General features: G+C 39.9%; 1 protein-coding gene across 4 annotated transcripts in view; it reads left to right on the top strand.

The window, feature by feature from the left end:
* FRMPD1 (FERM and PDZ domain containing 1) overlaps positions 1-13635 on the top strand; it is a 140581-nt gene that overhangs the window by 81822 nt on the left and 45124 nt on the right. For 3 of the 4 annotated variants that reach the window (XM_044779198.2, XM_044779199.2, XM_070519165.1), the window contains exon 2: positions 8680-8784. In XM_044779198.2, coding sequence (XP_044635133.2) covers positions 8684-8784 — 101 coding nt within the window. In that variant the 5' untranslated portion in view covers positions 8680-8683. Of the gene's footprint in view, positions 1-8679; positions 8785-13635 lie in introns of those variants that run through there. The other variant, XM_044779201.2, reaches the window with a different exon arrangement.

The raw sequence follows: 13635 nt of genomic DNA, 5'->3' as shown, positions 1-13635 counted from the left end.
TCAAATATCACTTGTAAAGCTTGTATATTCTCCAGAGAGAAAAATGATGAGCGTGAGTCTATCCCTAAATAATATACTGCAAAACATAGGAACCTAATCTTTTCTTTTTCAAATGGTCATATTCTTTCCGTCTTTTAAAACAGGTTTTAAGGATGATTCTTTAATGTTTGAAGTTTAAGAACTTGATGTGTAAGGTGCCTTCCTGAGGCATTTATCTGAGAGTCGCTTTTTGTGCTCTTTATATTTGAAACAGATATTTTTCCGCTGTAGAAATTTACCCTTAACTCTCTGATTACAATTTTGTGCATTCCTTTTCTCTTTTCTCTGCTAGCCCCTAATATTTGTAAGCTGAATATCCTCAATCTGATTCTTGGTCTGACAGTTTCACTTGAATTGCTATCCAGTTTCATTTTAAAATTTCAGTTTAGTGAAAGTGATTTTTGGCTCTTCAGTTTCCCTTCCATTTCCCGCTCCCTCTGTGGGTGTTCTCATTTCTCAAGAGCAGGTCCCAATTTCCTGAAGCCTTATCATCACCTCTTTTACCCCCTCTGAGGGTTTATATCCTTAGTTGCCTACCTGCTTTTTAAGATAGCTATCATCCTGATGTATTTAGTTGTCTTCTTCATTTGCAAAATATTTTGAGAGAGTTTGTCTTTTTCATAGTATTTTCTTCCGGACAACCAGAAGTGTGTTCAGTTTGGGGATTCAAGCCATTTAAAGGATTTTGCCAAATTGGCATGTGCCGGGAGGAAGGTGTTTTAAAGTAATCCTGTCGTATGAAGAGCTGTTGAAGGAATGGAACATGCTTAGTCTGGGGCAGAGGAGGCTCGACGACAAGATTGCCATGTCAAGTGCAGAAAGGCTGCTGTGTGGAGGCGGGAGCGGGTTCGTTCTGGGTGGCGGGCTGGGGTGGGGGAGGAGTGGTCGGAGGGCAGCATTGCTGCAGAGGGCTGAGCTGCAGAGGGGCGGAATTCAGCTTGACGTAAAGAAACTTTCTAGCAATAAGACAGGTCCAACAGTGAATGACAGAACCGTTACAAGGCCAGCTGACTTCTTGGCAGTGGGATTGTAGAGAAAATTCAAATGTTGGGGGTTATCTGGGCTCTTATTTTCTTCCATTAGTCCAGCAATCCCGAGGCTAATATTAAAACCATTAGCAGATCGTTTTCTTGACTTTAAACTTCCCTGCTCAGACCTTGCTGAGTCAGGGGGCACTTTTAATGGCTTGGTTGCTGTAGTCATTTGTTTGGTCTTTGGGGATCCCTGATGAAGGCACATGCCTACCCACAGTCCAGATATATAATGCAAATTAATTCTTTTAATTAAAGACAGATATGTTTACATAAATCAATTGGCTGAATTGTACTTGGCAGCAGTTCTGTAACAATTCCCTATAGGTAACCGCTGCAGTTTGATGACCTTCGAAAGGAGTGGAAAGGCTTGGCAGTCCTCAGTCCCCTGGGCTGTGCCTGAGATCCCTGACATCTCCTCAGTCCTCTGGAGACTGGAATAGTGTCGAGGGCAGAGATTGTACATCTTCCTGTGCTGCAGTTACTTCAGGATTTCCAGCTACTCCAGCGGATGTGGGTCTTTGAATTTCAACACACTTTATAACAAATACCATCTTGCTTGGTTCTTCGATCTAGCAGAGATCTCAAGTTGCATGGATGGGAGTCATTGCAGAAGTCATCTGGTCCCTGTGCCCTGTGTAATGTCCCTTCGACATCCATGCAGAGTTACTTATTCAGCCTCTGCACGACTGCCTTCGGTGACCAGGGTCTTGCTAATTCTTGAGAAAACTTATTCCATCCTCGGATCATGAGGAACACTAGAGAGGTCTAGCCTTGGCCTGAGCTGGAATGTCTCTCCCTGTGGCATTCCCCCATTAATCCTGGCTATGTATCCCAGAATCATGGGAAATATGTCTCTTCCACCTGGTGGCCTTTTGGCTGTTTGTAAACCATAGTCATGTGGGCCACCTATAAATCTTTGTAGAATAAACATTCTCTGATTTTGCAACGAGTCTTCATATGGCCTGGTTTTAAGTCTCGCTACCATCCTAGAGCCCTATAGGAAGGCGCTGAAACTCTGATGGTCAGACGTAAGACCAACCAAGTTAATAGCTGTGTCCTGAAATTGCCAGCTGACTCACTCCTGGTATGGGCCTGAAGGAGGCAATTGATATTTGAAAACAATATCCTGAGGGCATTGCTGGACGTTTCCTCTTCTATCCTTTGTGATTCGTCTCTGTGTTGTCAGAACACTAGAATCTAAGCTCCTGACTCTCTATAGTGAGCCTCACAGAAATATGTTGTGGTTTTGTGTGCTTGGCAAGAGGACGTTAAATAATCCTTGTTATAAAAGAGCTTTTACAATAATAAGAAGGCAAACATTCCAGTAGAAACATAAGGGAAAACCAGAAACAGTAAAGTCACAAAAAAGAAATATAAATGGCCATAGCGCATGAAAAATGTTCAGAGATACTAGTAATCAAATAACTTCCAATCGAACCCATAATGAGCTCTGATCTGGAAGGATGTCCCTGATATAGTCACAGGTTAGGAAATATAGGGTACAGACTACTGAGTACAGCGTGATTATAGCTTTATGGACTATACGTTTTAATATAGTTTTATAGATTTAGGGCAAAGTTAGTGTGAATACCCACCAAATTGTCCCCAGTGGTCACCTCTGAAGGGCTGTGTTGGACGCTTGCAGTAGGATACTTACTTTAAATAATTTTAATGTGATGGAATCATGTGTGACATTTACTTTTGTTTTCTGTATTTTTCAAAATATGCGTGTTTAAAAACCAATAACTAGATGGTACTTTCCATCCCGTTAGCCAAAATTTTTAAGTGATAATATTCAATGTTTATGAGAGTATGGATATTTACTTTTGTCTCCTGTATTTTTCAAAATATAAACATTTAAGTCAGTAATTAGGGACTATTTTCCATCCTATTAGCAAATTTTTTAAAAATAATAATATTCAATGTTTACAAAGGTCTGTCCCGGCAGAAGTGCAAATTGGTACTTTCTTGGAAGCAATTTGACAATACACATCCAAATTCTTTAAAATTAACATATGCTTAAATCTAGTAATTTCACTTTTAGCAGTTTATCCCAAGAAAATACCTGGGAAATAGCCATTTAACATGAATAAGGATGTTCATTGTAAAGCTTTTATAATAGCGAAAAATTGGAAATAGCACAAATGTCCAATGATAGATTTATTGAATAGATTATGATATGGCCAAAGAAAATACTATGTAGCAATTTAAAATGATTATGTAGGGGCTGGCCTGGTGGCCTAGTGGTCAAGTTTGTGTCCCCTGCTTCAGCAGCCGGGGTTCACCGGCCCGTGCCGACCCAGCACCACTCGTCAAGCCACCCTGTGGTGGCATCCCACACGCAATAGAGGAGGATTGTCGCAGGGTTAGCTCAGGACCGTCTTCCTCACACACAGAAAAGATTATATAAATGCTTAAATTATATTAATATGGAATGATGTTCATGAAATAAGTGGGAGAAGAATAATATCTCATTTTAATAAAAATATATAGCATGTAAAAACATAGGAAAGAATGAGAAATTAACAGTTGGTAACTCTGAGAGGTGGGAGTATAGGCAATTTAATTATATTTTTCTGTGTGTTTTCCTATAATTATATGTTCAATTTTTTAAATTAAGTTAAAATAATTAGTTAAAAAAAACAAAATAGTACAAGGAGCGTATGATAGACATCAGCAGTCCCTGTCCCATTCCTCCCCAGCCTCTAATTTCTTTTCTTTGAGGCAACTTCTTTCGACTCTTCCAGCTGTTTCCTCTGTTTTTTCATCCATATTTTTGAGAAATATACTTGCACTGCCACTTCCTAATTTATTAATTGTAGACATTCTCCAATTATTACAGTGGATAAGAATTTACCTCTTAGACCACTGCACTAGCTTCCCCTCACCATATCCTACCAACATTATTATATCACTGTTTTTGAGAAATAATTTTTCAGTGTTTAATTATTATGACAATGTGAATATTGTTCATTGATGAGCCAAGCAGTGAACTACAATTTTGTTTCCTTTCTTGTATCTCTTTTTGTTTTTCTTGAATTTCATAATTCTCTGTTTTTGATTGGCTTAGTTTTCCATGTACTTATTGCTCATTCTTTTCCATACCTTCCAACAGCCTCTCAGTGAAACTTTCTGCACAAACACATCAGGTAATCTATCCATTCTTATTTCTTTTCCCTAAGACCTCAGTCTTCATGTACCAGTCTGTACAGGTTGCTCTCTAGGGTTTATATACAGGTGTTACCAGAGTACATCCCTTCACAGTCATCCTGGGTGTTCCCTATGCCTCTTGTCTGTATTTCAACCCCAATTTCCTGGATCCCATTTCTTCTTTATTTGTTTACTTCCTTGTTTTGCTGGAGCATATCCTTTAGTATTATCCTGAGGAAGGGTATTATGAGAGGTAAATTTTTTTGAGACCTGAACATTTGAAAATGTCTTTACTACTTGATTGGTAGTTTGGCTGCATATAGACTTCTATATTGAAAATTGTTTCCCTTTAGAAATTGAAGGCATGGCTTCAGTGTCTTCAAGCTTCCATTGTTGTTACTAAGAAATTGAGTACTATTTTTATTTTCAATTGTTTGATCTATTTTTGCTCTGGAAGTTTCAAAGATATTCTCTGTTTCTAGTTTCTGAAATTTTACAGTTATTTCTCAATATGTATCTCTTTTCATTCATTATGTCTGGCAATTAGTAGATGTGCTTGATCCGGAAACTTAGGTTTTTTGGGGAAATTTTGTTGAATTATTTAGCAATTTCCTTACCTCCATTTCCTTTACTCTCCTTCCAGAACTCATACTGGATGAATATTGGACCTCCTGGATCAATACTGTACATTTCTAGTCTTTTCTGTTTTCACTGTCTTTGGCTTTTGGTTACTTTTTCTACAATATTTCATTAACTACATTTCTCAACTTTTTAATTGAATTTTTTTATTCCAGCTATCTTATATTTAATTTCCAAGTGTTCATTCTTGTTCTCTGATTGTTCTTTTCCAAAGAAAATCATCTTCTTGTTTTATGGATGTAATATATTATCTTTTTGAGGACCTAAATTATACAGGCATACCTCAGAGATATTGTGGGTTCAGTTCCAGACCACTGCAATCAAGCAAATATTGCGATAAAGAGAATCACACAAATTTTTTGGTTTCCCCGTGAGTATAAAAGTTATGCTTATACTATGCAGTAGTCCATTAAGGGTTTAATAGCCTTATGTCTAAAAAAATAACATACATATCTTAATGAAAAAATACTTCATTGCTAAAAAAAAATGCTAACCATCATCTGAGCCTTCAGCAAGTCGTAATCTTTTTGCTGGTGGAGGGTCTTGTTAACAAAATGCAATATCTGTGAAGCATGATAAAGCAAAGCGCAATAAAATGAGGTATGCCTGTAGATTAACATTTTTTTCTTCTGTTTCCTGCATTGTTTCTGTTTCTTCCGAGTTTTTCTGTTTGTTTTGATCGGTTTTTCATAGTGCAGGCTTTCCTCAAGTGTCCTTTCATGCATGAGAGTGAAGCACTAAAAACAAATGATTGGAAGTTTATTTGATGGGGGGCTCACTGACTAACAGATTTCAGTGCAGGATAATCTGGCAGCAAGTTGCCAGAAGTATCAGACCTGAACATCTTTTCTCCGGTGCTGTTCAGTTCTCCAGGAAAGGATTCTCTGGTCTCTTACTTGGGATGTGAAGTCCCAGCTGCCAGTATTCTGGAAACTGGCTGAAGGAGGAAACTAGAGGTCTTGTCATTCAGGAATAATTTTACTTAATCCTTCTATTTTCATTCCTGCATCCTCCGTTGTGCCTGGTCTCCCTAAGTCTGAAGCCTCTCTTGCTCGATTTCTGCAAAGAATAAGCCGCTGTGTCCAGTAAGGTGGGGAAGGGGAGGTATTCTAGGTGGGCAAGTGGAGTGGGATGGGGCCTGTGAATGCAACTTCTGCTTACTGAGACCTGTTTCGGTATTTGCAGTCCTGTCCTTCTCCCCTGCCTGCTCTTATCCTTGCTGCCTCTAATTCATCTTAGGGCGTCTTAGAGCCATTTTAGGGTAGATCAGCTCGTTTTTCATCAGAATCTAGCTCTGAAGTCACACAGGTTTCTGTTTCTTTTGCTCTGCTTGGTTACTTGTCCTCCAAACAATTTCTGTCTTCTCTCATCTCTCATCTTTTGTCTTCTCTCCTGTTCTCTTTATTCTATGGGCTTGTCCTTGTCTTACTCATTTACCATAATTTATAAAGTTTAGGAAGAAGTTAAGACATTTTTCAATTCACTGTGTTTAACCAGAAATCTATTATTCCTTTTATAATTTTTAAAAAATGAGATGCTTAGAACTGAAGACAGTGTTCAGATCTGATATCCCATTGTAGAAAAAAAGCTAAACTGACACATCTTTTGATCTAAAAGGAATTTTCTTTTGGTTGCAGACTTTGTTGTTTGTTCACTAATTTGTATTTGGCTGCCATCTGACTGAATAGCGTAAGTCTCTAGGCTTTCAAAGTGGTGAGTGGGGCGTCCTGCTTTCATTTTTGCCTGCCTTAGTTAGCGCACTCCTGGTATAGATCCCACTATTACTCTATTGATTGCTGATAGATTCTATTTGTTGATATTTACTTTGATATTCATGAGAGATTGTGTTTTTACCTTACTGTACTAGTTTTATCAGAATTCATATCAAAGTTAAACTGGCTGCTTAAAAAGAATTTGGAAGCTTTCCTTCTTTATGCTCTAGAAACAGCTAAAATATCATCTGGGGAAAAATAAACTAAGCTGGCTAAAAGTAACACGGTATGCTGGATTGGATCCTGGAACAGAAAAAGACACTAATGGAAAAACTGGTGAAATCTGAATAAAGTCTATGGTTTTGTTAATATTATTAGACCAATGTTAATTTCTTAGTTTTGACAAAGGTACGATGATTATGTAAGATGTTAACGTCAGGGAAAGCTGGATGAAGGGAATATGGGAACTGTCTATATTATCTTTGCAACCTTTTTATACATCTAAAATTGTTCCAAAATAAAAAGTGTACATTTAAAATAAAACAAAAATCATCAGGGTGAGGCACATCGTATAGATTTGTAAGAATTCACCTTTGAACCTGTCTGTGCCTGCGACTCTGTTTTGGGGATAGCTCTTTAACAATTTTCTTTTCTATAGTAATTATCTTTTTAAATTTTCTACCTCTTCTAGGGTCATCTTATATCATTTATATTTTCCTTGAAAACCATCCCTGTCATCAAGGTCTTCAGATGTGTTTGCGTAGTGTTAAGCAATATAATTTCTTATTATTCCTTTTTTTCTTTGTATCCATGGTTGTTTCCCAATGTTCTATCTTATTTTGTGTGGTTATTTATCGGGTTGCAAAATTAATTTGGCGAATTGAGACCAGTGTTTTAAAAAGTGAAATAAACTAGAAAAAATATAAATATATACTGTTTTATGAAACTTGAATCTCAAGCACATATATCATTTGTCTTGGTAACCTGACAATGTCCATCGGGCACAAATGTATGTAACTTTTGACCCAGCAGTTCGGTATTTGGGAACTTATCTAGACACATAATTGCATACACGCTGCAGTGATAGCTACAACAGAATTCAGTGCAGTGTTTCTAATAGCAGAAGATCGGCCAGATCTGAAATGTCTATCAAGAGGGACTATTTTTTAAGTTACAGTGGATTCATACAATGTAATACTCAGTAGTTGTCCAAAAGAATGAAGCAGCATTCTACGTCTTGATGTGGAAAGACATCAAGGATAGCATATCATATTCTAAGCAGAAGAAAGCCTGGTGCCAAACAATGTGTGTGGTGTACTGTCATTTGTCTTAAGAAGAGGACATATAAAATCTATATTTGTGTTTGCTTGTATAGGCATAAAGAAATTCTGGAAAGACAGAGAAGGAGAGCAGTGATTATGTATGGGCGTGGGAACTGGATGGATGGGGGCGGGTAAGGATAGAGGGGAGACCTTTCACTGTGTATCTTTTTTTAAAAAATTTTGGTAAGAACACTTAACATGAGATCTACCCTTTTAACAAATTTTTAAGCACACAATACAGTAATCATATATCTTTTTTACAGTCTAGGGTTTGAATTATAAAAATGAATTACCTATTCAAAGATTAAACATAAAATATTGAGCAAAAGGAGCAGGACTCAGACGCACAGGCACAAGGCGACTGGAGTGCTCTGGGTGCTGCATCTCCTGCTGCCGGCCCCGGGCCGAGCTGCACTCTCCGGTTGCACACAAAGCTGGGGGGGGGGGGTGGCAGGTAGTAAGGTGTGTTTCTTACCATGGGTCACAGTCACAGTTTGAGAAAACTTATCTATTTTATTCCCTAGTCATTACGTTTAACTGTTTAAGATGTAAAGCCAGTCTGTTGACCACAAGACTGTGGACTCCTTGGGGCAGAGGGCTGCTGAAGTTGTTTGCTCTGTGGACACTGGGCGCCTGTTTATGTAAACTTCAGATAGAAGGAGCCCTAGTTATTTGATCAGCATGTCTTAAAATGGGCAAATGTAGGAAGCATCATAGTGATTTGTCAGAGTCCTCTTCAAAATATTTTGGTTAGCATCTTAAGAAAACTCTTCTTCCTTTCAGGTAAATGGAAGAGCTGGAGACCAGTTTATTTCAGACACGGAAAGCACACAGAATAGAGCAAATGGTGGCAAGATGGCTTCGGCGCTCCCGGAACAGCTCGGCCCGGTAAGGCTCCTGGGCTGGCGGAGATTTCTGTCTGTAAAGCTCGGCTGTCCCTGGGGGTGGAAGTTTTCCCAGTCTTGGCAACACTTTGGGATCACCGTCTCTGGCTTGCTTTCTTCTTATGCTGTACGGTGGGAGAAGTGCAAACAGGTCAGCAGTTTTGGTGAAGTGCCTTTCTCTCTGTCCCCCTTCCAACTCTTCCCTCTGCGTCCCTCAGCGTGCACCCACAGACATACTCACACCAAACTCATGCACACATTTTCAGAGACTAGCACTCATACTTACTCACACGTGCACATACACTGTGGAACATAGGCACCCTCACACACACACCCCTTGTCTTAGTACTCGATGTGAGGGTCAGGCAGTCTGCTGTTTCTATTCTCTCCCCAGCTTTGTTTCTAGCAGCCGTTCCTTCCTTGCAGTCCCTGTTTCATTCTAAACAAAATAAAATGAAATCAAATACAGATCTGATTTGACTGCTACGAGAGAACTAAAATATGTTCTGTTTTGAAGCGTTTGTTTTCCATCTCAGATTTCCCATCTGGCCCTGCCACAGAGATGAAATATCACGTGTCGGGTGTTTCTGAGACACATTCTTCCGAAGGGACTGGAAACAGCTGTTCTGCTCCTGCGTGATAAACCCTGCTCAGGGCTGCACTGCCCTGCAGCCGAGTGCTCTGATCCTCGTCTGCTGCCATGAGATAAGGCTGGAAGAATTAGCCCCATTTTACAGATGAAACACCTGAGGCTCAGAGACTGACTTGTTTAGGACCATCCCCACCCCCTGCTCAGAGAAGTTTGATGGGTCCCCATTTCTTATAGGACGAGTTTAAACATTTTTGGTTTGACATTCAAGGCTCTCTGTGATCGACCTACAGTCCTTTACAGCTATTTGTCTTACTGCTCTGCTTCGTTCGCGTGATACTCTAGCTAAAATGCAGTACTCATCGTTCCCTGATACAAGCACTCCCTCTTACCCTTCCGCCCCTTAGCCTTGGCCTGCTGTACCAGGTCCCTTCCTCCTATCTCCGTGTGTCCAGGACCCACCCACAGTTCAAAGTCGGGCTGAAATGCTGGGTCTTCCAGGAAGTGTTCCTGCAGTCGGAATTAATCTCTCCCACGGGGCCCGTAGTACTTGATTCGTCGCATCAGCATGTGCTCCTCCCTGTGTGTTCACTCATTTGAGCACTTCCCTTTTCTGTCTTTTGGACTGTAAGCTCCATGAGGGCAGGGAAAATATCAGCCTCAGTTGATACCCCAGAGGTGACTGAGTTCCAGGACATTGCAAGTGGTGGAGTGGTGCTTGGTGAATCAGTGGGAAAACGGCTCAGCACGTTGTTTCCTACAGCGGGTTCTGCAACACCTAGTCTTCTGCGATGCGGTGCTGCTCAGTAAATATACCGCGGCCGGGCATGTTGGGGGAGTGGTGCAGCCTGCTCCTGCCCACCTGCCCACCCCGCTTGGTGATTCGTAGTGCACTGTAGCACATTAAGGGCTCTGAGAATTCCTGCAGAAAAGAGACCTGTGTAACTTTAACTTGATGTTGTCTAAATATTTGACCTTGGAACTCTCTAATATCCTGCTTCTCTCAGAGAATGTAAATAATAGGTGACACTGACATCTAGGAAGTTTTTTTTGTACATCTTTTTTGAGATTCATTTCACATACCGTAGAATTTACTCAAAGTATACAATTCGGTGATTTATAGTATATATTTAGCGTATATACAGAATTGTGCAACAATCACCACAATCTACTTTTAGGACATTTTCAATACCCCTCCAGAAAACTCTGTCCTCCCAGCCTAGGCACCCACTCCTCTACTTTCCAACTCTATAGGTTTGCCTGTTCTGGATATTTCACATGAATGGGATCACACAATATGTGGTCTTTTGTGACTGGCTTCTTTCACTTAGCACAATGTGCACAAGGTTTGTCCATGTTATGGCATCTCTCAGTATTTCATTCCTTTTTTTTTCCAATTATTTTTTTTATTGAGTTCATAATAGTTTACATCAATGTGAGATTTCAGTTGTACATTATTTCTTGACTGTTACCACATAAGTGCTCCCCTTCACCCCCTGTGCCCACCCCTCACCCCCCACCATCTCTAATCCTGCAACCTTGATCTAGGCTGGGTTATTAGTGTCCTCAGATTACTTGAAAATCATCAAGAACTGGAAAGCTAAGTTTGGGGTAAATAACTGTAATTTCCTTGGAGTAGAGTCAATAGTACCACCTACCATGCAGTTGCTTGATCAAGAAACCTGGGAGTCATCCTAAATTTTTCTCTCTTCCTCACATTCTGTATCCATCCCATCAGCTGTTCCTGTCAGTCCGCTTTCAAACATACCTCAGCTCTCTCCCGCTCTGTGTCCCTGGGGGCACTGCCATGGTCGCTCACTCTCTGCTCCAGCCGTTTCTCCTGCAAGGCCCTTTATGAGCTGGCCCTGGTCTGACTCTCCAGCCTCCCGTTCTTCCTCCTGCTTCCTCGGCACCTTGGGTCCCCCTGTTTGTTTCCTTCAGAGTACTTACCCCCCACCACATTTTATAACAGTGTATCCATTCTTTACTTATTCCTTGTCTACCTCCTCAACTGTTTATTGCGTGACCTTCTCCCCCAACCCTCCTGTGGCACACGAGACCCAGGATCAGGATGGTCTTGTTTTACAAAGTATCTTCAGCTCTGGAAGAGTGCATAGTATGTAATAGATGTTCAATAAATTTTTATTAAGGGCTTTCATAGTAAGGGACTATATTATTTATTAAAATATATTTAAATTTTACATCCTTCCTTCTTCTAAAAGGAATTTTTGATGGCTTACAGTTTTAAAACATGTAGAAAATTTTAAATAAAGACTAGAAATGTTATAAATAGATTGCAAACTAATTAGACATAGGCTTTAGCATTTGAGTACCAACATTGGCTCTGAATTCCCTGATAGCCAGGGCAAGAAATGAAAGAAGTGCATTGAAATGTTTTCTGTAGTCTAGAAAGAGGAAGCATTCACGAGTAGTCGTATAGTTTTACATGCATATTTTAGCAATCCTGCTATTTTTTTCAGACTTTTAAAAGCTTCCAATCATTTCAGCCATTTGTACTTGCTTCACTTGTAACTGCCATTTTTCCATAACATTTAAACTTTCTCTCTGACTATTGAATTGTCTAGGAACAAATGAGTCAAAAATAACTATTACCATTTCCAAATGTTACTAAACAAATTGATAACACCTTTTTTTTTTTTTGAGGACGATTAGCCCTGAGCTAACATCTGCTGCCAATCCTCCTCCTTTTGCTGAGGAAGTCTGGCCCTGAGCTAACATCCGTGCCCATCTTCCTCCACTTTTTTTTTTTTTTTTTTTTTAATATGTGGGACACCTGCCTCAGCATGGCCTGATGAGTGGTGCCATGTCCACACCCAGGATCTGAACTGGTGAAACCCTGGGCCACCGAAGCAGAGTGTGCGAACTTAATCACTCGGCCACGGGGCCAGCCCCAATAGACTTTATTTTTAGTGAAGTTTTAGGTTTGCAGAAATATTGAGCAGCAAGTACATAGCGTTTCTATATACCCCCTTCCTGCCCTTGGCCACATACACAGTTTCCCCTACAATTAACATTTTGGTGTTTAATGTGGTCTGTTTGTTACCACTGATGAGCCAATACTGATACATTATTCTTAGCTAAAGTTCATAGTTTACATTGGGGGTCACTCTTTATGTTATACATGATATGGGGTTGTTTGGGGTTTTTTTTTTTTTTTTTTTTTGAGGAAGATTAGCCCTGAGCTAACATCTGCTGCCAATCCTCCTCTTTTTGCTGAGGAAGAGTGGCCCTGAACTAACATCCGTGCCCATCTTCCTCTACTTTATATGTGGGATGCCTGCCACAGCATGGCTTGCCAAGCAGTGCCATGTCCACACCCGGGATCGGAACCGGCAAACCCTGGGCCACTGAAGCAGAATGTGCGCACTTAACCGCTGCGCCACTGGGCCAGGCCCCAAATTGATAACTTTTATGAACCTCAGGTAATGTTAGAGCTTTATAATGCATCTTAAAATGGGTGTTTTCAAAGTTGCTTTGATTCAGGCAGCAGCACTCAGTCTGAGTGAGTGTGCACCTGGGGAGACGCAAGCTCAGTGGCCCCTATAGCTGCAGGGCTGCGGGATTACCCAGATGTGCTGAAATGACTGCTCTCACTACTTGCCCCCACATTCCAATACAAGAATAACATTTACAGTCAGTGAGAGACAAATCATCTCTGTGACATGTGTTGAATGTCTGCATATGTAATACAATACAAACTACTTAATAAAAGCTGCAACATGGTGACATTACGTCATAAAATAATTTTTAATCATTTTGCTTTGATCTAAATTATCTTTTTAACAGCTTTGTATAACTGCAGAAGTGATAAAATGAGACTTAGATTATAGTATACTTTTTCACTTAATTATACCAATTTTTTTCTCTCCTACAAAAGTTTCGGTTTTTATGTTAGCTACATAAATGGTATTCTCTTGGTGAATTTCTTTGATTGCTTCTAAGCTTAGAAAATCCTCACCCAATAATTAAATTAATTAATTAATTTTCAATTTAATTGTTCAAATTATGTAGTTCAAATTATTTTGTATTTAATTCTTTAATTTGGAGTTTATTTTAGCATAGGCTATGAGTGAAGGGCTAACTTGGTTTTTTCCCAGGTAGTAAGTAGTTGTTTGCATCACCGTTAGCTGTGAGTAATCCTTTCTTCACTGATTTGGCCCCTCGTTTATCGTAGATGAAATTCTTTCTATGGTGGGAGATTGGATCTCTTTCTAGGCACGCTGTTCTGTTCCCTTGAGCCAGCTG

This window comes from Equus asinus, chromosome 10, assembly GCF_041296235.1.
Source record: "Equus asinus isolate D_3611 breed Donkey chromosome 10, EquAss-T2T_v2, whole genome shotgun sequence".
Classification (NCBI taxonomy): Eukaryota; Metazoa; Chordata; class Mammalia; order Perissodactyla; family Equidae; genus Equus; species Equus asinus.
The sequence above is the reverse complement of the archived record's forward strand: the minus strand, read 5'-3'. Positions and strand labels throughout refer to the sequence as shown.